Source organism: Gymnodraco acuticeps, unplaced genomic scaffold, assembly GCF_902827175.1.
Source record: "Gymnodraco acuticeps unplaced genomic scaffold, fGymAcu1.1, whole genome shotgun sequence".
NCBI lineage: Eukaryota > Metazoa > Chordata > Actinopteri > Perciformes > Bathydraconidae > Gymnodraco > Gymnodraco acuticeps.
The window spans coordinates 3,576,144-3,602,151 of NW_022991180.1; the positions used below are offsets into that span (position 1 = coordinate 3,576,144).

Below are 26,008 nucleotides of genomic sequence, written 5' to 3' on the forward strand. Positions count from 1 at the left end.
ACGGGGAGGGGGGACAAGTCAATCAGGTGGAGACGATGGAGAAACTCTGTAGCGAGCTCCTCGACCTGCTCCCCCCACTCGCCAGCGATGTTAAACCTGTGGCCAAGGTATGGGTAGGTCTCATTACGGGAATACACCTTAATGGGTTGGCCCATTACAAGAAAGGAGGGGGGCTTGTCGTTCTTGGCCTTATACCAGCGGTTGCCTCCACTGCGGCGCTCATGGAGTACGGCACACTTAGCTTGCTTCACCTCCAGCCCTGACCATTGGAGGAACTCATCAGTGCGCGCCAGCATGTTAATGATGACATCCTCTTGTCGTGATGACACCTGCACGTCGTCAGCGTATCCCTGAACAGGATTTGGGGATTTGACATGCAAAGGAGCGCACTGGTAAATCCACTTCATCCATTGGTTGAGTGCTAGGATGAAGTTCACGGCACTCCAGGGACAGCCAGTTTTTATTCCCACCTTCAGTGCAATCGGCTCTGTGAGCTGCTGCCCACAGATAACCTGGAGAAATGAACCTTGGTACACATTGGATACAATATTCACCAATATTCACCAAAGGCTGAGGCAGGTGTATTTCCTCTAATGCTTGTAGCATCACCTCATGGGAGAGTGTACCAAACGCGTCTCTAAAGTCCAAAAACACTGTGTAGAATTTAGATGATCCATGTTTGAAATCATCTATTCCGGTTTTTAAGCAAAACACATGTTCGTTCATTCCCTGTCTGTTGATATATGCTTTCTGATGGGGGGAGAGAATCCCTGTGTCCACCAGCCAGGGTAAGATGCGGGTGAGTAGGCACTTCATAAAGACTTTGTATACAGTGGGCAATAGTGAAATGTCGCGCCAAGTGGAAGGATCATCTGGGACATTTTCCTTTTTTGGTATCCTGTGAATGAGGGCCCCTTTCCATGAAGCAGGCACCTTCTCATTGATCAGGCAGGCATTGAAGATGTGTGTGAGTGTCTGTGTTGACGTGGGCCTGGTAGCTCTCAGCGTCTCATAGATGACCCCATCAGATCCACTAGCCTTGTTATTAGGAAGAGAAGCCAGAACTGCATCCACCTCCTCTGTTGTAAAATCCTGGGTATCTGGGAAATAGCCTGGCTCTATTCTGTCAATGAAATTGTACCAAGGGGGCGTGGCCAGGGGAGTAGCCCTCGGCACAGTTTGACATTTGGCTTTATAGTAGTCATACACATTGGCTGTATCACTAACAGTGGGCGTGGTTTCCGGAAAACAGCTGTTATTTAAAATGATATCGATTGCCTTTGATTTGCGGTGTTGCCAGAGATATGCCAGCTTGTTCCTGGAAACTTTCCTTTGCTGCCGTTGTGTCTCTGTCCCGGCGGCCCGCAGCGCTGGTTGTATTCTCTCACGGATGAAGCGAAGCTGCATTTCTATCCAAGGTGTCAGCGAGTCAGCTGTAACGTCCACCGGGAAGTTGTCAGAAAGAGGGAATTTCTTCAGGATTCTGGCGACATATTTCAGAAGCTGGAATCCGTAGGGACGCAAGTTTCGTTGCGTCGCGGAGAATATTCCATTAATGAAAAAAGCGCTGGTCAGGATTGTCACCAGCCTGTCCCACTTCTCTGCGCCTCCGGGAGTAACAGCAAAGTTAGATCTTACCTGGAGCAGTTTTGTGTCCAGTGTCCCCCTGTACGCTCTTTCATCTCTCTGGAAAGTAGTCCACTCACAATCTGACAATAATCGCACATATTGCTCGAAGTCTACACGAACATCTCCGGCCTGTGTTGGGCTTGGGTCGCAGACGTTCAGGCGTTGTTTGTAGACCCGCCCGCTGTTCAGGGCTTGTTTAAAGGCCAATCTCAGCGTGGTAACGAGACACGTTGTGTACCAAAAGCGTCCAGTGCATCTTATATCCCCACTGCAATAACGATGGCAGTTACAACGGGTGTATGTGAGCTTAGATGTTAAAAAAGGTGAGCGAGTTCCTCTCACCACTCATGCGTGGCCGCCATGACACACACACGCCTTCCACCTTCTATTCTCCTCTCACTGTCTCACACACACACGCCTTCCACCTTCTATTCCCCTCTCACTGTCTCACACACACACACACACACACACACACACACACACACACACACACACACACACACACACACACACACACACACACACACACACACACACACACACACACACACACACACACACACACACACACACACACACACACACACACACACACACACACACACACACACACACAGCGACTGCTCAGTCCTCAGTCAGTACCTACCTGTATTTATGTTGAGGAAACTAATATTAGATTACCTAAAAACTCAGAAATCCAATGTATTCAATCATTAGGATTTAGTTTGATGTCTTAAAAGCAAGTCTTCAAATGTTTAAAATTGACATTTGGTACAGCCCTACTAAAACCACAATGCTCTTGATTTTTCTAAGTTGGAGTGGTAGGCACACATGCTGGGGGCAGCCTTTCCGGCTCCGTCATGTGACCACTGGTCGTTACCTGGGTCTAACAGAGGAGAAGGGACTGCATCTGGTTGATCGAGACAAAGCTGACATCATCACGACCTCTTTCTGCTTTCGATCATCAAAGGTCAGGAGTCACACAAAAAAGAGCCTACACTTTTTTAACGCTCCTTCGATTAAGGCATAATTATCCAGTTCCCCGCTATTGAAGGGGGGACACGTGAAGCTTGTGAATAAGTTGTAAACAAACATTGTTTGCTCGTAAAATCAATGAAATTGACACATTTTTATCACAACCGGCAGTTCCCTTGACATCTAACGTGTTCGTTAGAACATAGCGTTCAAAAGTGACAATCTAATCTACAGAGCTCGATGTGGTCAATGCTTGTTTGCCATAAGTATTTTCGCGGAAACACGAGCAATCTGTCCATCAGCTGGCCAAAAGGCATCATATTCATACGGAGAAATGCATCCTTAACTCAGAGTTCTGTTGCCCCAATTACGTATAAGGTGGGAGAAGTACTCAGATCAAGTACTTAAGTAAAAGTAGTATACTGCAGGGTAGCTTGTGAATTTACTCCAGGTGTAACTAAAGTCTGATTTAAGAGTTGATTATATTTCACTTCAAGTAACTAAAGGTGTTAAATACATGTAGTGGAGTAAAAGTACACTATTTACCTCTGGACTGTAGAGGAGCAGAATTACAAAGAAGCAAAAGTGATAAAGTACCTCAAAATAAGTGCAGTTCTTGAGTAAATCTACTTACTACCACCACTGCAGGTATTTTAATGTGTGCTAGCTGCCCATAATCCACACTAAATATACAATGAATCAATGTGAATTCTGTTTCTAATTTGTTTAGTTTTTCCCCTAAAAAAATAACAAAAACAACCTATAAAAATACTGTTAAAGAACCGGATGGATGAGCAGTATTTGTAATTGTTTCAATTAGGCCTCATTATTTCACAGTGGCACTGGGTCCTCTGCCATTACAAGCACTTTTGTTCATGTTCAATCCATAATAAAATTATAATTGGATCTTTTTGTCTAATTATTATTATTAGCAGAGAAAATGTAATTTTTGTACAACTATATACAATTAATTCTACCAATCTCAGTGGGAACCGGATTAGGGGGGGCTCGAAAATATTTCCAATTACACAAAGGGGGCCTGACTGAAAAAGGTTAAAGGGAGGTCATTTGTGTATTAGATCTGTTTATTATCAGATAAACACACCTGATTGTGAAACATGAAACACTGTCTCATACAGGAGAAGCTTGACGCTGGCACAAAGACTAACGTCGATGGCATGGGGATCCCAGAGATCAAGTATGGAGACTCCATTTGTTACGTTCAGCATGTAGACTCTGGACTCTGGCTCACCTACCAAGCTGTGGACGCATCTACACGCATGGGAGGGGCTCAGAGAAAGGTATACCTTCTTAAATTCAAAACGTTTATATCAAGACAATCATTATTGATTAACCAAAGGGGTAGGACTCATTTTATATATTGATTTAAGATAAATGCACTGATTTGCACTTTTAGAAAGACTTAGGAATGTTTGCAAATTATTTTTCCAGGCCATTCTGCACGGCGAGGGTCATATGGATGATGGGCTGACGCTGTCTCGTTCTCAAAGGGAGGAATCTCACACTGCCAGACTCATCCGCAGTGCTACTCTACTCTTCACTTGCTTTATCAGGTACTGAATACCTTGTCTAGACTCCAAGTCATTGTAACAATGTCTCTATCAGTGTGGTATTCACAAATGACCGAGTGAAGGTCGATGTTTCCTGCCGTCCTTGTGAGAGCGAAAAAACCTCACAAGGCCAGGTTCATATATCAGCCATTACAGATATATTGATTTAAGCGATTTCTTATAATAACTGTATACAAAAAAAAAGTAAGCTGTTGGAATAATGGCATGCTGATTAAAAAGCTGGAAACTCAATTTAATTCACTTTAATAGAGTGCCACAGTGACGCGTCCTAAAAACCGGAAGTAAGTTAGCATTTTTACCACTTCCGGTTCCTTCGACAAAAAGCAATGGGATTTCTCCATAGGGTTTTTGAAAATAGCTCGAAATAAGTTCTGTGTTTGACACAAATTGAAGAGACAGATCACGTTTTTGTTCTACAACATTAAATACATCAGCAGTGACCCCACTGGTGATTTCTGAACAGTTGACGTGTCTGAAAAGCGATGGTTGTTAACAAGTGGCTGAATAGGACTACAGAAGTTGTGGAGAACGTTGTACGTCATTACACCGAACACGTAAACACTCCTCTAAGTTTGTTTGCCCCTGATCTGCTCGAAAGCAAGTACCGGCCTCCTGCAAACTGTTCAAACAAACGCTTCAACTTGTAACATTTAGAATCTAGTTTTGAAAATGGATCTTAAGTTGGTGTGACGTTGAAGCAGCGACCCTGCTGTAGTTCGTTTATAGCATAACGTTTGCTTCTGGCGACTAGATTTATGATTCGAAAATGATAAAAGTAGGATAGACATGTGGATATTATCCGGCTGAACAAAACGTGATCCGTCTCTTAAATGTGTGTCGACCACAGACCTTATTTCCAGCTATTTTCCAAAATCCTATGGAGAAATTGCATTGCGTTTTTGTTGAAGGAACCGGAAGGAGTTTACTTCCGGGTTTTAGGACGCGTCACTGTGGCTCTCTATTAGCACTGAGAAAAGAGATGGAGAAGATGGAATCACTTTTGGCTCAACCAATTTTTAAAGGGCCTGACAACTAACGTTCTGTAAGTAACAGATTAGTCTCATAGAAAATTCTCTCATGAAGTATTCTATCCATCTCTAGGAAACTGGACGGTTCAAGCCAACAAGAAAACCTCAAATCTGTCAGCCTGCCAATGGAGATAGTGACATGTAGTCTGCAAGATCTAATCAAATATTTCCAGCTTCCATCGGAGGGGCAGAGCCATGAAGCTAAGCAGAACAACATGAGAGCGCTGAAGAGTCGGCAGAACATGTTTCAAGAAGAGGTAAATCTATGTGTGAATCATTAAACCGGCCCTACATGTGAATTGTTTGTCACTGTTCCTTGAGTTTGTTCTCTTTTCTTCTCAGGGTGTAATAGATTTGGTTCTGGATTGTATTGATCGTCTACACCATTACAGCGGTGGCTCTCATTTTGCTGAGGTTGCACAGAGTGACAAAGGAGAAGAGTGGGAGACCATCCTCAACCGTTTCTACGAGCTGCTGGGTGAGGAGTAACACACGTCTTCTCGGTGTCGATTACCCAATATCCATTTGTTTTTTTAATACTGACACTACAACATCTATCATCAATTGCAAACACATTTTCTTCTGATGTTAACCCATTTAGATTCAAACTGGAATACCTATCTACGAGTTGCCCTAAACCTGCTTTTGATTCTTCTGTTTGCATGGAAAACATGGATTATGTTGTGTCTAAGTGCTATGTCTTGAAATCCCTTTAAATAAAATCCTGAATTTGCTCCTGCAGCTGCTCTGATCCGGGGAAACCGTGTAAACTGTGCACATTTCTCCAGTTCTCTCGACTGGCTGATCAGCAGGCTGGACCGTCTGGAGGCCTCTTGTGGTTGGTTGGATTTGTGGGCAATTAATTAATATTCCTGTTTTTAATTTGCAAAACGTTCTAACAAAAAAGAAAACGTTGATCTTAGTTTTAGCACACCTGTGGCGTGTACTACGAAGCCGGATTTTTGCTTAGCGGGGCAGTGATATCATAAACCTGTTAATGTACGCATTCAAACACTTTATCTTTTACCAGCTGTATTCACCTTGCAGGTTCAGCTCTGTGGCTTTGATCCTGGATAAAGTGTTTAAGTCATGGATGTTTAAAGTTTAACGTCTTCATATTTGTCTAATATTATAGTTGACTTTTCATTCAGTAAGTATGACGCTGCGCTGTCAGTACGCTTGTCCATGTTTGTGATCAAATGTTGCTAACCCTTTCACGTGAACCACACTCAGCCGGACAGAGAAACCCCGGCTTGAGTTAACGAGTTGATAACCAGCATCGTAGGACCGCTTAGCGAGAGCGCGTTTGTTTTGGGTTAGTTAAGATAACTCAAACATATCCAGGGTCTGTTGAACTGGATTCGTAGTACAGGCCACTGGTTGAGTTTTAAATCATTCAGATTATGTTTTGCAAAGTTCCTGTAAACACTTTAATATTCTATACATTATTTCTACCATATGTTATCTCAGCATCATGGCAGTGTAAAGAATGTTCGACAATAAATAAATGATATCTTCCAAACAATAATAAGAAACAACATCTATGTGCAGGTGTCTTGGAGGTCCTACACTGTGTCTTAGTGGAAAGTCCTGAAGCACTCAACGCCATCAAAGAAGGACACATTCAATCTATCATCTCCTTTCTAGACAAGCATGGATGCAACCACAAGGTGAATGTTTTTCTGTCATTTACATTTTGAAAAATAATAGGCTTTATCAATAATTGAAGCAAAATGCGTGTGTCCCTCATGATTTATGTGTATTTCTGCTGAAACACAAAAATGCAAATTCTCAGATGACTTTTGTGACACTATTTTGTATTCATTTTCAACATGTTTTGAAAACAAAATGAACTCGGGCTAACACAGAAAGATAATGATCTGTTCCCCATTGTGGGATAATTTACATGTGTTTATCGAGCTATTGCTGAATGAGCTGCTGTTTTGCAGGTGCTGGAGGTGCTGTGCTCACTGTGTGTGTGTCATGGTGTAGCTGTGCGGTCCAATCAAAACCTCATCTGTGACAACCTGCTGCCTGACAGAGACCTGCTGCTGCAAACACGGCTGGCTAATCAGGTCACCAGGTACAATGTTAGAAATCTCGAAACACAATGACTTGAGTTTTGTCTCTGAGTCAGTCGTCTGCATTTAGAAGTGTTTCAAGGTTTTTAATAGTCATACGTACATAGCTACAGTGTAGTTATGACGATCTTAGGTCCCAGGCTCCACCTACAGTGCAACACAATAAAACGGAAAAACAGAAAAAATAGTGTAAGTAAATACAAAAATAGTGCAATAAGAGTCTATATACAAGTTATTGGAACATGATATATGTTGTCTGCTAACTATACACACAAGTAGGACCTACAGAATATATACGAATCGTAGACATATATTTGTTATCTTGCATAAAAGAGCACATTAAAACTGGTGTGCGTTGCATTCAGTGCATCTTCATAGCTTTTATTGACTCTTGGAGAATCACCATGGGGCTTTTTCTTGTAGCTCCTTTCATACTTGCTCATGCATTTGTATAGCTGACCTGTCGTGCATCTTGGTCTATATCTCATTATGTTCACATGCTTGATACAAGAATCCCTTCAGTTTTCTCCATCACTCATCTTTTCTAGTTAATTGAAAAATAATTGTCTCCTTCAGTCTTCATACAGTATATTGTGCACCAACTGGTTTTTCTGAATTGATAAGAACGTGATGTTATTGTCCGAGCGCAGATGTCTGATATTTATTTATATATTTTGTTTCTTCTTGCCTGAAGTGAGAAGGCTCACTTATATGGCTTTGAACATTTGTTTTTTCCCAGTTTCATCATATTTTGTCGGAATATCTTTGGCCAGTCTGATCTATTTATTTTCCTTTGAGCTGTTTTTTTAAAAAAAACTCCATCTGCCCATTCTTCCGTTGCAGCTGCCTTCTTTTATCATGCTTTTCCCTATCAGCGGCCCATTTTGTTCCTCAGGCCGTATAGCTTATTTTGTTCCATATTCTTTGCACCTGCTCGTCCATTCCCCAACGATCTCTTGCTCCTCAAGCAATTTCTCCTTCTATCACTTTTTCTTCATCTAAATGGCTCATTAGTGCTTCTGTTTTTCTTTCATTCCTCGTTTCTTTTATCCCATTGATTTTCTTATCTTCTCCACATTTTGTAGACTTATTCAGATGCCCTTTCCTATTATTTGTTTGTCTATATCCAATCTTCTGATACTTCTTAACCAGGTCACATCTCTTTCTATCCTTCCATCTATTCTCATGTTTATCATTTAATGAAAACTGTCAGGGGCGAGGTGAGTGTCGCTATATGAACTACTTTATTTTGCGAATACGTCTCCATCTTATTGTTTGTCATACACTCTGCCTCTCAATTCTCTTTAGTATTTCTGTTACAGTATTAATATTGGGATGTTGAAATTAGAAGTTGGTTCTGTATTGCATGCTTATTTTCCTCTGCCAAGAAAGTTATGTTTTTGGTCTGGTTTGTTCATCAGCAAGAAAAACTACAGGCACTATTTTCATAAAACCTAATGGAAGAGTGAGTCCAAGAGAACCCATTCATAAGAATACAATGTGCTGTGCCTAAGAGAGTTGAGTTATGCTCTGTGTGAACTGCAGAGAAATCTCAAACAGGCATCTAGCAGCAGCTTGTTGAACTTACTGCAGTCATACCTTTCAACCTGAGCACCTGCATTTTTCACAAGGTGATATATTTGTCTAAGATGACCATACACTGCATGTAATTCTCCAAGATTATCTTCTTTTCGGTTGTAGTTATCATAATGCAGTCATTTGTAGGTCCTAATTATATCTCTGTAATTATGAATATTGTAATAAAACATTGTAATCAAACCAAATATAACACATTGTTACTAAGGAAGGGCCCCGCTCTTCTGTCTTTTTGTCGTTCTGGTTGTCTCCCGACTCTGCACACCACCCCACCACAGCATGAGGCCAAACATCTTTTTGGCTTTGCGGGAGGATTCAGCCCAGCATCGGAGGTGGTACTATGAGCTGGTTGTGGATCATGTGGACCCCTTCCTCACATCTGAACCCACACACCTGCGCGTTGGCTGGGCTCGCACTGAGGGCTACCAGCCCCGGCCCACAGGAGGGGAGGGCTGGGGGGGCAACGGTGTGGGAGACGACCTCTGCTCCTACGGCTTTGATGGGCTTCACCTCTGGTCAGGTACGAGAGTCGGTACTAATTGGATGTGATGTCACTTCTAAAGGAGATATTTGAAAGGACAGGGAAAAAAAACGACCCTCGATACAGATTCAATTTTGTATTCTGTAATCTTGAATTATTTCACGCACTAAGGTGTATATAGATCGCATAATAAAAACGGAACTTTAAAAAGAATATATCACTTCATATAGCCTGGGGTACTTTTTGAGGCAAACATCAGTGAGTTGTTACAAAATGGTTCAAATTAATTCTTATACTTTTTATTTTGTGCCCATAGGTCTTACATTGGAGATGTACCTACACCTCATTGAAATAAACAACAAAGAAATCAATAAAATTGATTCTTTTCAATTTGCCTGGTTTTTAGAAAACTTGAAATCTCAGCAGTTATTGAAATAACAGACTTCCATTGATAAGCAAAAAGTAATAAACAAAAGAAAACTGCTTGTTCCCTAAATCCTGTATGGAGATAATTGGGAGCATTGATAATAAATCCACGGTAGCATCAATATTGCTTGCACCGAATGCAGCAACAATACTTTTAATTTAATATGCTTTTTATGCTGGTCTCCATCCAATAATGTCTATAGCGCATTTGAACAACACAGCAATTCAAAGTGCTTTCCAGAAAACATTAAACACATAGACAAAATGATAAAGAAACCCATTATAAAATAACATCTAAATACAATTAAAGCAGTCATTGAAGAGCCAAGAGAATAGAAAAAAAGCTATCCAGGAGACAATATTAGTTTATTCTCCAATATCCTCGACCTAAACTGATACCACTAGGCTGTGACTATGTGCAAGCTAGACACTACTCTGTTTGTTTAGCAACATCACTTTTTGTGTAGACAAATGTTTCTTAATACACCATTAAGATCAATTCAGACAAGCCTAGTCTGCACTTTATTTGAGTTTTTCTGTGTTTCTTTGAAATAAGTATAATTCCTTCAGTCTTAAAAGTGGGTTGCTGCACTCGCATGCTGACAACAAACATTAGAAAAGGATGTAAATGGTGAATTAATCAGAAAAGTGTGTATATATGTGTGTATATATATATATATATATATATATATATTTATATATATATATTTATTTGACTATCCATTTATTTATCTATTATAAATGTTTTGTTTTATAATAATAATGAGGAAACAATGAAGTATATCTATATTATGAAGCAAATCATGTATAAATACAACACCATATGCATACATAAAATGTAACTGACACTGTAATCCCCCTACCCCCCCACCCTTCATGTTATTGTTCTGTTTGTGATGTGTGTGAGCCATGTCCTTGTCTTTATGACATCTTTGAAAATGTCTAATAAAATATAAATGTGAAAAGGATGTAAATGACCTGAAAGGCTGTGTCTCCTGGATGTCAGGCTGCGTGGGTCGCAGGGTGAGCTCGGCCGTCCCTCACCTCCTGAGAGACGAGGACGTGGTCAGCTGCTGTCTGGACCTCAGCGCTCCCTGCATCTCTTTCCGGGTCAACGGACTGCCTGTGCAGGGCATGTTGGAGAACTTCAGTGCAGACGGACTTCTCCATCCTGTGGTCAGCTTCTCTGCCGGAGTCAAGTCAGTAGTGGATATCTATTTTGATTAATTTTCCTTTATTTTTATTTCATTTTTATAAATGTTTCTTCAAGGGACAATATATGTAGACATTATTAGTCAAGTTAATTAACTAAAGTGCAATTGATGCAGTGTATAGCAGACTTTAATTTGCTGTGATGAAATAAAAACATGGCTACAAACAACCTCTACACTGTAATTGAACTGTGATGACATTTTAAAATAAAATGTAATACAACAATCAATTAGGAACAGCAAAAAAGAAAATGATATTGGCTATTCAATAATATTTGATATTTGTTTTTCATAGACTGTCTCTTTCCTATAGTAAACATTTTCCATTCATTTGAAGGATTAGTCAAAAGCAAACGTCATTCTTTATGTCTTCCTTGTCCTGTTTCTTAAAATCAGGGTCCGTTTCCTGTTTGGGGGGCGGCATGGAGAGTTTCGCTTCTTGCCCCCACCCGGTTTTGCTCCATGCTGTGACGCTCTGCTCCCGAGAGTCAAGCTGAAGTTAGAGCCGTGTCAGAAATACATCCTGGATCAAGGAGAGGGGAAACTGGAGCTCATTGGCCCCTCGGTACCTTCCAGTCCAATGACCTTTACTCCCACACCAGTAGACATCAGCAAGGTACAAAATCCCCATCAGTCGAACTGAATTTCTTTATTATTTCTTTTTTATTTTATTTAACATTACAACAATGTCTTTTCTAACTTTTTGTACCAGTGATTTTAGATGAACAAAAACGTGTTATGAATATTGGATTTAACGATATTGTACATGGCATCCAATATGAAGTTGACCTTTTATGTTGTAAAATGCCATAAAGATGTGGTTTAGTTCCTTATACTTAATCCATATTACCCTCAGGTGGTAATGCCCCCACAACTTGAGGATATCCGAGAAAAACTGGCTGAGAATATCCATGAACTCTGGACAATGGAAAAGATTGATCTTGGATGGACATATGGACCTGTAAGAAAACAGAAACAACTTCACATTGCATAAAGGAAATCACATTATATATACACATTGTAAGAGACTAGCAACATTGACTTGATGTGTCCAGCTGTCCTGTTTTATTTGCAGCGTAAGAAATATCAGCTTTTGTCAAACAGGTGAAAGATGAAGGTAAGAGGCATGATCCGTGTGTGATGGAGTTCTGCAAGCTGTCGGAGACGGAGAGGAACCAGAACCTTCAGATGGCCCAGGACACACTCGGGTGAGATCTACTACCTGCATTATTGCAATACACACTACTTTGAAACCTTTTGAGTTGTAAATGCTCTCAATGCTTGATTTACGTTTATACGTTTCTGTTTATTTTTCTGTTGTAGGACTCTCCTGGCTCTGGGCTTTCACATTGGTTTGACTGCTGACCATGCTGAGGAGAAAGTTAAATACATGAGACTAGCCAACAAGTATGTACATGTTTGATATTATTTTCGTTCTCGTAACTAAAATGTTGGATTTCCTCATAGCAGAAGAGTTCACTGGGCTTCTCTTAACATACATCTAAAATCATATTTTGGTTTGCATGTCGTTTTAATTTGAGTCATAACATAAAAAAGTATTGGGTTAAAACACAATGTGTTTTTTCAAAAAAATTCTAAAATCCTTACTGTGACTTTTGATAAAAGTAGAACAAATTGTTTTGACATTTTTCCTTGTAATGATTAATAAAGTCTTTGTTCACACATTGATTCATTTTGTTTGTTTTGAGCCGTCGCGTATAGGAGTAATTGGTGGAACACCGGGGTTTCATTTATTTAAAATAGTGCACTGTTGGTAGCCACATGTGGGTTGTCTCATGTTTATTTTTTCATGAAAAGTTTGCCTATGGTATTATTAATGAATATATTACCCATTCTACTGAATCATAATCAATGATTTAACTACATAGTGTCATTTCTGATCTTGACTTGCTCATATCCATTTTCTAATTCCCTCTCTCAGGTACGAGCAGCCCAGCGGCTACAGACCCTCTCCAGTAGACCCTCTCCAGGTGTTTCTGAGCCCAGCCCACGAGGAGGTGGTCGACTTGCTGGCAGAGAACGATCACAACGTGTGGGCCAGAGAACGTATCAAGCAAGGATGGACCCATTCACCCCAACAGGTTTATATGTTGTGCTTTATTAGTGTTTTGCCTAGTCACTGCTTAGGATACATTTCAGTGTTTCCCCTATATACAAATAATAATACAAAAAAATTGTTATACTTATAAGTGGCAACCCTTTTTCATTTTTGATTGTTTGTTATGTGGATTTGTAGTATTTGTCTCTTGTAGAGATTTTTCATTTATTCTTTATAAAATCTCGCCTAGGGCAGCAAATTGGCTAGAACCGGCCCTGGTAGTGGCCTCAAGAGCCTTTCTTGTGCTGGCAGACACATAGAAACAAATTGGTCGGGGAGCACTTCGCACGCGCACACACTAAAAAATGTCCATCCTAGGGGAAACACTGCATTTCATTTGAACTTTTGTAGAGAATGTTTCTCAACTTATTACATTTAGCTGGCATTTAGAATATTGTAAATAAAAAACAATTCCCTGTACATTGTCTCTGTCACAACATGCTCTGCCACACAAACAAGGCTACTGTTTTCTTCCACATGTACAGTAGTTGCTCCGTGTGTCATGTGCATTTGCTCTTTGTTTCTGTTTTCGTAGGATGTGAAAGCCAAGCGGAGCCCGTACCTGTTGCCCTACTGCCTGCTTGATGAAAGGAGCTGGAGAGTGGGCCGGGAGAGTGTCAGAGAGAGTGTGTGCACCCTGCTGGCCTACGGTTACAGTTTGGAGCCTCTCAACCAGGAAAAGAGTGTGTATCAAAGCCCTGTCATTTTCTGTTATACCACTGTTGTTTATTGTGAAAGTACAAGGTAGTGCATGGTCCTTAAAGGGGACCTATCATGCAAAATGCACTTTTTGATGTCTTTTATACATAAATATGTGTCCCCGGTGTGTCAGGGAACTCACGCAGCGTCAGAAAATAAAACCCTCTCTCTTTTCCTCCGTACCCACATCTCTAAACACGGGGCTACAACGGAGCTGATCCAGATTTGTGTCCGATATGACGTAATATCTTAAATTTAGGCTGGCTTTACACCAACGGCCCTATCAGAAACGTTGCTATCAGAAACAATGCCTGACTGTTTTGGACGTAATATGGTCGGTGGATGTTTACATTAGCGTCGCTAACACTCAGAGCTAACCTGTACTGGAGAGCATGTGTGTGAAGAAGCAGGAAATAGAAAGGAACTCACCTTGTGGTATAACCGGCAAGAGAGAAAGCCTTTGAGCTCCATACTGTTTCAGAAATAATCCTTGATAATCCATGATATGGCGTTTCATCACGGCAGTATTTAGTTTAGACAGTAGTCCCTGAAATAGAGGGATATGAGGCATGGCTAGAATGGGTGATCTGTTTGGTATTTTGAGCAAAACACTTCATATACATGTTTTTTATATCTTTTTATATATCTGAGACCTATGCTATTGCCTAAAAATAGCATGATAGGTGACCTTTAAATAAAGATAGGGCTCTGTTTGTTAACTGTTTGCCAACTTGTAAACTATTACAGATTATTTCTGCACCATTTTATAGATGTATTATTCATTCTCTCTATTGAATTGATATGTAATGCAAACAAGTGATTATTTGGCAGCTAATATATATTTTCTTTTACTTGGGTTTACAGCCACGATATCCAATCCATGTCCCTTTCCCACTGAGAAAAGCAGAGTGTTCAGACCAGATAAATCTTTCTCTGTGACTCGGGGGAAGTGGTACTTTGAATTTGAAATAGTGACTGCTGGGAATATGAAAGTGGGCTGGGCTCGACCGAACTGTGCTCCAGATAAAGAGCTCGGCTCAGATGACCAGGCGTACGTCTTTGATGGATTTGAGGTGAGACATTTAAATGTGATAGTTCACATGAACATTTTAAGAACTCTCAAATTTGAAGTTGTTAAAACATCAGTAAGCCCCAAGCACAGGGGAAATTTGTTCAGCCTCATTTTTCCGTTCTTCATATTCTGATTAGAAAACATGGCTGACATTTCTTGATTTACACTCACAGTAAACATAATTTAAAATCTGACTGAACGTGATAAAAAGTCAGAAGTTGTTTACGTACTGGTGCTTGGTTGAGATCATAAATAATGGATGATCAGAGGATATTTTGTAGAGACAGAACTGTGGCTCTCTGCTTGTCTGTAAAATTTGCTTCAGAGGAACTGAAATTAAACAATAGAAAGCAAACATCCAGGACTATCATCTGAATTCAACTCACTTGAACATTAAAACAGCCGTAATTAGGATTTAAAAACTCTGATTAAACACTTGATATAGCCAAACATTGCCATTTTGTCAACATTTCAGCACAAATAAAGCATTGCTACACTTCCCACTTTGTAAAATAAGGGACAAACACATAAGCAGCCTCTGTGGGTCTTTTGATTTGAGTCCGACTAGCTGTAAGTATCTCAATCTGCTAGTTGTTAGTAGGGCTGTACCCGAATATTCGGTCGTTGGCCCACTATTCGGTTTTCAATTTCGTTATTCGGATATTCGTGTTTTTCCGTTTTTTTTGGCAGCCGCAGTTGAAATCTCCAATATCAACGTAACGTCGCCCCCCCGAAGAGGCACAAGTTCTGGTGGAAAATATTTTTGGTGGGGCTATGGAAATGGAATTTTTTTTTGAGAAATTACCCCTTAAATTATGACTTCTGTTGATGTTAGAGGGGAGGACAAATTGAGGCTTAAAAATATGAGATAATCCATAATCTTCAGTGTGGTTAGCTATGAATCTTCCAAAACTTCCAAATACCTTGTCCTGGACATAGTTTCTACAGTATAAACTGTGCAACAGTACAGTAGGCCCACACAAACTGCAGAACACTGGTGCTTTGGGAACACTCAAATGAGGGTGAGGAAGATAGTCACAGAAAACTGAACAAGAATAGACAACTCGACCCTCTGCTCACTCCTTTCCTGTAAAATACAGGTCCAGCCCACACATATGCTCCATGGTGCTACAGGCATTGCACTTACAACTACAATAAGCATTTAAATGTTAATCTACAGCTCCGGCGATCCACTAGCACCCGGAGTCTCCACCTGCAGACGCAGCCATCCTCTACAACTACTGTAGCGTCACATTGGATACGAGTCCAAACAACTCACAGACTGCATTGGGCGCTGAAATCGGCGCCCTATGACCATCAGATCTGACGACGCTGATTGGCTGAAATTATGTTTTGGCGGCATAGTTTACAGATAGCAACAGTCAGCAATGTGTTGGATGCTGCTGCACTGGCTGAGGGCTCCTTTCTTAGCGCCCAGACGAGAGAGGGTAATGATACACGCTGCGGCCAGGCAGGAAACATGTGACTTATCAGTAACTTTAGATATCGTAACACAATTTTAAACAAGATTTTATTGTAGATTATACATTTTACTGATACCAACTATATAATATTTACCTTGTTCTTTACATTTTTTAAAATATATTTTTAAATTTTTAATAAATTAATCAAACATGTGAGAAGAGGGGGGGCAGCGCCCCTATGGGCCGGCCGCCACTGTTTATATGTAGATTTCACTTTTCTCCATTAATCTCCGCTCCTTTTGACCGTCACGTTGTTTCCATAGCAACAACAACTTCCTGTCAACAGCGCTAACTCCTTCAAAATAAAAGCATGTCCATACAAAATAGGAAGCCTAGCCAAATTACACTTAAGACCACTTATTACACTTATTTATATATACAGTCTATGCTTAAGACATATATACAACTGCAACGAAAGTAACACACACAATATCCTTTTCAATTTCCAAGAACATAAATTGGGTTATTCACATTAACAAATAACTATAAAACAACAATACTGTAGAATAACAAAATTAATGCCTTAAATAAACCGAAATACACGTGTTGAAGCGCGCGCCAAATATTCGCTGCTGATTACTACCGAATATCCGGAGCCCAAAAAATGGTATTCGGGACAGCCCTAGTTGTTAGTTATATCACTCTTTCACTGTTACTGTGTGAGGCGACTCTTTGTAACTCCTGTCTTTCTTTCAGGCTCAGTGGTACCATCAGGGTGTGGAGCCCCTGGGGCGGCCCTGGCAGAGAGGCGATGTGGTGGGCTGCCTGGTGGACATGGCTGAACGCACCATGATGGTCACACTGAATGGAGAGGTGCTGTTTAATGACAGAGGATCGGAGCTGGCTGCCAAGGACTTTGATATCGGAGACGGTCTGAAACAGTTCTTGGCTTTATACAATTATTTAAAAGAATAAGCTAGTGTTTGTTCAACTGGAATATAATAAATAGTTGCTTTAATATGGCATTACAATTCCAAAATCTCTTACCATATCTGCTATTTATTAACCTAGATTGTTTTGTGTCATGTGTTGATGATGTCAACTGCACAGATGTCTGCCTTTTCCTATATATAATGCAGCTTAAATCGAACTTGCCTTGAAGTACTCCATTCTCTTTCTTCAAATGATTACCGGATAACTCAAGATAATTTACAGACCTTGTTGTGAGCACTATCATGTAGGTACTATTGTCTTTCTACCAAACTACACCCACCAACAGGTGATAATGAGTAAAATATGCTTCCTTCTGCCAGGTAATAAGGTTGATGGGCGTTGTTCCTACATGAAACTGATCACAATAAGGAGAACAAATAATTTTGATCCTGGGGTGAACTGTCCCTTTTGCAAAATACATATTTATCGTCCTGAAATATGTTTTGTCTTGTCTCTCCAAATGTTTCCCAGGCCTGTTGCCAGTGGTCAGTGTTGGAGTGAACCAGGTGGGGAGGCTGAACCTGGGTCGCCACACTGACTCTCTGCAGTACTTTGCTGTGTGTGGCCTGCAGGAGGGCTACGAACCGTTTGCTGTCAACATGGCCAGAGCCCCAGTCCTATGGATGAGTTGGAAACAGCCTCAGTTTACCTCCATAAAGCCTGAGGATCACAACCTACAGGTGAGTGTACCATATAGGCTTTTTTTCTACCCAGTAGCTTTGTTAATATGTCTTCTCAAGGATGTAGTGTGCTGCAGTGGCTCTGTGGGACCCAGAGTTGCTCATAGCACTGGTTAATTGACAGCACTGATCCTCAAAATCTTGTTCAAATCTTATTCAAGGTCACCAGAGTCAGTGGCTCAAAGGATTCTTTATCCAGCCTGAGGGTTTCCCAGCGGATGTTTGCACACCACGGTGGAAGCAGTGAGATGGGCTTTTACCGGCTCAGCATGTCCATCCAATGTGCTGCCGTCCTCACAAGCCCAGCGGGGGGGGTGCCTCCAGCCGCCTCCAACTCTCTCTCTCCAGGTTCAGGTGATATTGCATCATATAATATCAAATACAGTGTGTCAACCGCAGACATCTCACGATTACTTCACATAGGACTACAAAAAGGAGCTGTTTGGTTCACATTAAGCTCAAAAACCTTGACATTACCCATGATGTAAAAATACGAAGCTCTTACAAGATTAAAAGTGTGACAGAATTAGTGTGCGAGCAGTGAGTAGTTGTTATTTGCAGTCATCCATTATCCACTATCCAGATTACTGATATTCTTCAATAATGACCTTGATGTGTTGTTCTGCTTAAGCTCCCCAGTGTCTCGCTGTAATTAATTCCAGTTGTCCTTTCAGGAAGGAAAGAGCAGGAGGAGATGGACTCCGACTTTGAAGTGCTGATGAAGTCAGCCCACAGCTTTGCTGGCTCAAGAGATGAGCTCAACCATAAGGATCATAGTCACGACAAAACATCAAGATTGAAACAGCGGTAGGTTGAAGCGAAACTAAAACCGTTATAATATCTGATCAAATGCATATTATTTGGAATATGGAAGATTAAACCGAAATGATATGGGTCATTAGTGTTTTCTTAGTTCAATAATAATGTACCAGTTATTTAGATATGTTATGTTTTGTATGCTTATCTTCTTTGTCTAACAAGTAATGAAAATTACATTACATTACATTGCATTTAGCTGGTTTTATTTTACATGGTTTTGAAAAACAAAATGACATATAAACAAACAAGCTGTCTGCCTTACCACAAGCACACTTTATCTGCGAAGTTCATTATGCTGTGTACGACTTTATGCGAGTTTCTCTTCTGCAAGGTTCATGCTGAAGAGGACCAAACCAGACCTCGTCAGCAGCAACTCATCTGCTCGGCTTCTAGAAGATGTGGTAGTTGACAAAGATGATCATGTTATCCAGAGCTCCAGAGTAAGGCTTTTATTTTCTTATCATTTTTACTTATTATAACCACAGAACAACAACGCCTTTTTCTGTAGTTATTTCTTAGTTATTCACTAATGCCCGTCATCATTAAAGACAGGAAGCTTTCCCTGCCGCCTCAGAGTGCACCTAAATAAAAGCAATTGCTCTGCAGGGCTTGAGTTCATACAGAGTGCAGTTTTTAAACTTTTTTCTGGTGCATATTGTGGCGGAAGTTTCTGAAGCAATTGGAGTCAGGACTCCGAGAGACACGAGGAGAGCTGGAGCTTTGATGGCAAACACTGACGGTTTATTTGGAGCTTCGGCCGGAGAATTCACAATTCTGTCACGGGCCACGGTTTGACCACACGGTTGAGATGCCACAATCAATTCTGAAGAACCCTCCTGTAGCTCAAGGTTTTAACGAGTTCAGAGTGTAATAATCAACATTCTTCAATAGATAGACTAAACAGCTGAGGACACTGAATCACATTGGTTGTCGCTTATGGCTCGGGTCATCTACACCCTGAGAAGGATGTGTTCCAGGTGTCCCACAACAATAACTATCTCTGACAGAGAGTTGCCCGGCCATAAACTGGCAGCATCAACAATATGCTAGGGCAGCCCCTCCTTAAGAGAGATGACGGCTGCTCAAGGTTGGTCAGCTGCGTCAGAGGGCGAAGGATGACATGCAGGGCAAATTATTCCACAACAGATATTCAATAGCCATAAAAGAGACATGGAATGCAAATAACAGTGACACCCGCTGCCCTCTGTGTTTCAGTATTACTATTCCGTGAGGGTTCTTCCGGGCCAGGAGGCGTTCAATGTGTGGGCAGGCTGGGTGACCTCTGACTTTCATCAACACGACGTGACGTTTGACACCGACAATGCCCTCACTGTAACCGTCACCCTCGGAGATGACAGTGGCAAAGTCCAGGAAAGGTTAGTAAACACCACAACTCTCATACTTTCAGTCTGGGGAACTTAACCTCAAATTAAAATACTAATTGCAGTGAGAGATGATAGTTTCATAATTATCCTCTTGACACCATAAGCACAGACTGTTATGAAATCCGATTTACTTTTCAACTGAAGAACTAATCATTACTGAACTTCAGTGCTATTAACTCTTGTGAAAATGTGTTCCATTTGAGTTTTCATGACAAGTTATCAGCAAACTGCCAATTAAGCGTATCCCTATTCTTTTGCACAGCGTGAAGCGGTGCAACTGTTACATGGTGTGTGCTGGGGAGGCAACAGGCCTGTCCCAGAGTCGCAGAAGTACGGGGTTGGAAATCGGATGTTCAGTCGACACGGCCACCGGGCTGCTCACCTTTACCTGCAGCGGAGTGGAGATGGCCACCTTCTACCAAGTACGCTGCACAGGAATCTATTTGATTTGTTCATAATTATCAGTATTGTGTTTGTAAAATGTAATATTTCAGGCCAGTGGCGTAGCCAGGAATTATTGTGTGGGTGGGCCTGGAGAAATGTAGGTGGGCCAGGGGGAGACATATTAAGCGTGGGGTCTGAGCTGAAACTTCATTAATGATTTTAATGCACTAATAGAACATAAGCATAAATTAGCAGTGAAAACAAAAAACATAGGCACGGCGGCCTCAGAATGTGTGTAAAACTGACATCCACATAGGGATGGGTATCGTTAAGGCTTTAACAGTACTACTACTTTTATCGATAGCGCTTATGCTTATGCTCCAGGTTCAGTACCAACCACATCATAAAGTACGCGGACGATACAACAGTGGTGGGACTCATCAGGGACAACAACGAACAGGCCTACAGGGAGGAGGTGAAACATCTGACAGACTGGTGTAACACCAACAACCTGATCCTGAATGTCGATAAAACAAAATAGATCATTGTCGACTTCAGGAACAAAAAGCACTGTCACCCACCACTGATCAACGGCACAGCAGTGAAGACTACAGACAGCACCAAGTTCCTGGGGGTGCATATCACAAGCAGTCTGACCTGGTCCACTCACACTACATCACTATTTAAGAAGGCACAGCAGCGCCTACACTTCCTGCGCAGGTTGAGAAGAGCACAGCTCCCCCCTCCCATCCTCCCCACGTTCTACAGAGGAACCATAGAGAGCGTGCTGACCAGCGGCATCTCCATCTGGTCGAGAGACTGCAACGCCAAAGACTGGAAGTCTCTGCAGAGAGTGTAAAAGAGCCTTCTTTCCACCTTTCTTAAGCTCCTTTTGTTCTTTGGTTTTAGCGCCTGGCCGACGCGCTCACACATCACTCAGTCACGTTTCTTTTGGTATATTTATTTCCAAGTTATCCTTCTCTGCAGTGCAATGCAGCGGTCAAAAAACCGTGTGGCTTCACAACCAAACTAGAACACAGAGTATCATCAGCAGGACTCTTTTAACCAGCTGAGGCAATCACAGCACCAATCAGCCGCTCCGCCCAGCCGTGGCTGCGGATCATGATCACTTGACACCAATCAATTATACTCCATTACATACATTAAATGATTAAATAATACAAATAATAAATCAACGTTTTGGCTCCTACACTCCGGCCCCCAATTGTTATGGAATCACACATGACAATTACTAATAAACATAAAATGGAGAGCCAATACAAAACATTTGTTCAGGGCTTCTGACCCTTTGTAGGGCGAATGTGTATTAACACATGAGTCCGTGTGTGTAAATGTGCTTGTGTGGTGCAAGAGGGGAAGGGGGCTAGAGCTCATTTTGGGACTCGACCAGCAGTAACAGCTTTGTGATGGGTCGACGGAGTGTGCTGGTTTTTGTCTGTACTTCCACTTGTCGTACAAAACCTCTCGAGTCTGGCAAGACTTGCGTTATTCGTCCCATGAGCCAGGAATTTCTTGGAGCAATTTCGTCGACGATAAGGACAATGTCCCCGGTTGCGAAATTCCTCCTTTTCCTGTTCCACTTTTGCCTTATTTGGAGTTCCGGTAGGTATTCCTTGGTCCATCGCTTCCAAAATAAGTTGGCCATGTACTGAATTTGGCGCCATCTTCTCTTCCCGTGGCAGTCGCTCGGATTGAAGACACCAGGCGGAAGAAATGGTTTTGATTTGAGCAGCAAAAGGTGATTTGGAGTGAGGGGCTCTAAATCTCCAGGGTCGTTGGAAACAGTCGTTATGGGTCGATCATTTATGATCGCCTCCACTTCGCAGAAAAGTGTGGCAAGTCCTTCCTCGTCAAGCTTCTGTTCTTGCGTGAGGGCACTGAGAATGCGTCTGACGGTTCTGATTTGTCTTTCCCAGATTCCTCCGTGGTGGGAGCCTGCTGGTGGGTTAAATATCCACTTTACTTCCTCTTTAAGAAGCTTGTTCTGGATTTGTGTGTGGTTTAACTCTTGTATTGTTTCTTTTAGTTCACGTTCAGCTCTAACCAAATTGGTTCCGTTGTCTGACCTCATGACGTTGACAGGGCCTCTTCTTGCAATAAATCTCCTGATGGCATTAATGCAAGAGTCAGTGTTGAGACTGTGTGCAAGTTCAAGGTGAACTGCTCTGATGTTTAGACAGGTAAAAATTACACCGTATCTTTTAACTGTGGCTCTTCTCTGTTTCAACTCAAATGGGCCAAAGAAATCCACGCCCACGTTTGTGAAGGGCGGATCATCAGGGGTAACTCTTTCTTCCGGCAAGTCTGACATGAATTGCTGACTTTTTACACCACTGAGTTTCCTGCAGGTTACACATTTAGAGAGGATTTTTCGGATTGCAGAATTTCCTCCAGGAATCCAATATTTCTGCCTTAAACCTGACAGAGTATGACTCCTTCCACTGTGCCCTATGTTCTCATGGACATGTCTGATGAGGAGTTGAGTCACATGATTGTTTGCAGGTAAGATAATTAGGCTTTTGGCTTCGGCTGGCATTGCGGATTTCGATAACCTTCCGCCAACTTTTACCAAGTTGTTCTGCAGAATGGGTGCCAGTTTGTGAAGATGACTGCTCCTTTTGACTGCAAGTCCTTTCTTTAGCGCAGTTATCTCATCCTTAAATGAAGCGGACTGACAACTGAATTATGGCAGCTTCTGCTTCCTCCAAGTTTTCAACAGTGAGAGGTCCTTTTTCATGTTTTGCTCTCTTTTCCTTCAAATCCATTTTTGCCCTCGCCATCAGAGCGGATTTTATGCGTAGCATCCAGGCCACAGCTTTTTTCAGGCGATGCCAGTGGGAATAGTAAGTGAGCAACTTGTTCACTGTACTAGAGCTTTCTTCCATGGGGTTGAGACTTACAGCAAAAACTTTGACTTCAGGGTCGCTGGCGGTTAGAGTCAAATCTGGAGATTTAGGCCACTGATGCTCAGGGAGACTAAGGAACTCTGGTCCCCTTAACCAGGTTTCATCTCTCAGAAAGCGACTTACAGAGATTCCCCTTGATACACAGTCAGCTGGATTCAGGCAACCATTAACATACCTCCATTGGGAAGTCTCTGAAGCAGATCGAATGACTGCGACTCTGTTGGCGACGAAGGTGTGGAATCTTGTAGTTTCATTTTGTATGTACTTCAGCACAGACGTGCTGTCAGTCCAAAACACGGATGGCTGGAGTTTAAGCTCCAACTCTTCCTGTAACATTCGGTCCATCCGGACGGCTACAGTCGCAGCGGTAAGCTCCATTCTTGGGATGGTCACAGGTTTGAGTGGAACTACTCTGGCCTTACCCATGATAAAGGAACAATGAACTGCGTTTGCTTTGTTCATCAGGCGAAGGTAAGATACTGTTCCGTAACCACTTTCACTAGCATCTCCAAAGTGGTGAAGCTGAGCTGAGACTGGATCTCCAAAGTTGAGTGGTGTGATGCATCTTTTGACTTTGAAGTCTCTGTAATTGCAAGTGGTGTAGCCAGCTCAACCACTGTTCCTTACATTCTTCAGGAATATTTTCATCCCATCCTAGCCTTATTCCTGTTAATGTTTGCAAGATTTGCTTTGCAGGGAGGATCACAGGGGACAACATACCCAGCGGATCAAATATAGAGCTCACTACTGACAGAATACCTCTCCTGGTAAGTGGTTTATCCTGAGGAGTAAATTTGAAATGGAATGAGTCCGTTTCCGTGCACCACTGAACTCCGAGAGCTCTTTCAACAGGTAGGGTACTTTTATCCAGATCCTTGATTTCCTTTGATCTACTTTCCTCGGCTATTGTTTGTAGTAGAGCTCTGCTGTTGCTTACCCATTTGTTTAACTTGAAACCACCCTTACTGCACAGGGTTTTAAGTTCGTGAGCGATTATCACTGCCTTCCTCTCGTCTTCCATTGATTTTAGGCAATCGTCCACATAAAAATGTCTTAGCATCGAAGAGACAGCCTCTGGGCTAAAGTCATCCACATTGTCTCTTGCACACTGTTGTAGGGCAAAGTTGGCACAACTAGGCGAGGATGTTGCTCCAAAGATGTGTACAACCATTTGGTACTCTTCTAGCTCACTACTGAGATCTCCATCGGGCCACCACAAGAATGTGAGAAGATCTGAGTCTTCCTCTGGCACCTTGACCTGATGGAACATGGCTTCAATATCTGCCATGAATGCAATGTTCTTCTGCCGGAATCTTGTAAGGACACCAATAAGACTGTTGGTTAAATCTGGGCCTTGGAGAAGACGTGCATTCAGAGATGTGCCCTGGTAAGTTGCACCGCAATCAAAAACCACCCTCAGTTTACGCTTTTTTGGATGGTACACGCCGTGGTGTGGAATATACCAGCTCCTTTTGCTTTGATTTGCCTTGTCTTTTTGTTCAGGTGTCATTCTGATGGCAAAACCTTTATCAACAACATCCGCCATGAACTCTTTGTACTCCTTGTAGAATTTGTTGTTTTGTTGGAATTTTCTTTTTAGGTTCAAAGCTCTTTGTTCAGCAACACGTCTATTATTGGGAAAATCAAGTCCTTTTTCCTTTAATGGCAGTCCAATACTGTAGTGTCCGTCTACTAACTTGACAGAATTAGAGACACTTTCCATGAACTTGTGATCCTCTCTTGACATTTCCAGACGCTCCTTGTGTTGATGTTCTGGAAAGTCCAGCTTCACTTGCTGCTTCAACAATTCCTCGATTTCCACAACAGAAATTCTGTTTGCTGTAACGACTGGCTTAATCCAACGAGTCGTATCTGACCTTCCTAGAGGTCCATTTATTGTCCAACCTAAAATGGTCTTAACAGCGTACGGGCCATTCCCTTGGCTGTTTATGACTTTGCATGGCTCTAGAGCTTTTGGCACGTTGCACCCAATTAGCAAGCCAACCTCTGCATCAATTTGTGGTATATTGACCTCTTTCAGGTATTCCCATTGTCCCACATCCTCCTGAGAGGGAATATTTGCCTTTCGTACTGGTATTTTGTTTTGTGAATAAACAGGTGGAAGTGCTACATACTGGTTACTTTCTAGACCACATATTTCAAGGTCACATGCAACAGATGTTTTAACTGACTCCTCTTTATTCATTGTTCGTAAGAGTATCTTCGTGTTGCGTCCAGTCACTTGAAGCTGCTGTAGAATGGACTCTGTGCAAAAGGTAGCCGTACTACCTGGGTCCAGAAAGGCGTATGTTGTTATGATGGTATTACCCTGTTTTGTTTTCACCTTCTCAGGAACGATAGCCAGGGTGCCTTCAGGCTCACCGGCCCCAATATCCTCCTCCCGTGAATCATCTTTATCCATATCCACTAAAGCATTTGCAACAGTCTTTACCTTTCCTTTGCTCGACTCGATATTACTGAAATGCA

The 26,008-nt window shown here is 41.8% G+C and overlaps 1 protein-coding gene across 3 annotated transcripts in view; it reads left to right on the forward strand.

Moving 5' to 3' along the window:
* Nucleotides 1–26,008, forward strand: part of ryr2b (ryanodine receptor 2b (cardiac)) — a 102,667-nt gene that overhangs the window by 6,872 nt on the left and 69,787 nt on the right. For 2 of the 3 annotated variants that reach the window (XM_034237908.1, XM_034237909.1), the window contains exons 1-14: nt 11,536–11,635; nt 11,876–11,980; nt 12,124–12,227; nt 12,343–12,426; nt 12,962–13,121; nt 13,674–13,821; nt 14,702–14,910; nt 17,090–17,264; nt 17,798–18,006; nt 18,168–18,360; nt 18,681–18,813; nt 19,157–19,265; nt 20,041–20,201; nt 20,473–20,632. In XM_034237908.1, coding sequence (XP_034093799.1) covers nt 11,600–11,635; nt 11,876–11,980; nt 12,124–12,227; nt 12,343–12,426; nt 12,962–13,121; nt 13,674–13,821; nt 14,702–14,910; nt 17,090–17,264; nt 17,798–18,006; nt 18,168–18,360; nt 18,681–18,813; nt 19,157–19,265; nt 20,041–20,201; nt 20,473–20,632 — 1,986 coding nt within the window. In that variant the 5' untranslated portion in view covers nt 11,536–11,599. Of the gene's footprint in view, nt 1–2,442; nt 2,600–3,743; nt 3,906–4,056; nt 4,179–5,297; nt 5,482–5,566; nt 5,703–5,966; nt 6,063–6,775; nt 6,895–7,173; nt 7,308–9,179; nt 9,422–10,814; nt 11,008–11,415; nt 11,636–11,875; nt 11,981–12,123; nt 12,228–12,342; nt 12,427–12,961; nt 13,122–13,673; nt 13,822–14,701; nt 14,911–17,089; nt 17,265–17,797; nt 18,007–18,167; nt 18,361–18,680; nt 18,814–19,156; nt 19,266–20,040; nt 20,202–20,472; nt 20,633–26,008 lie in introns of those variants that run through there. The other variant, XM_034237910.1, reaches the window with a different exon arrangement.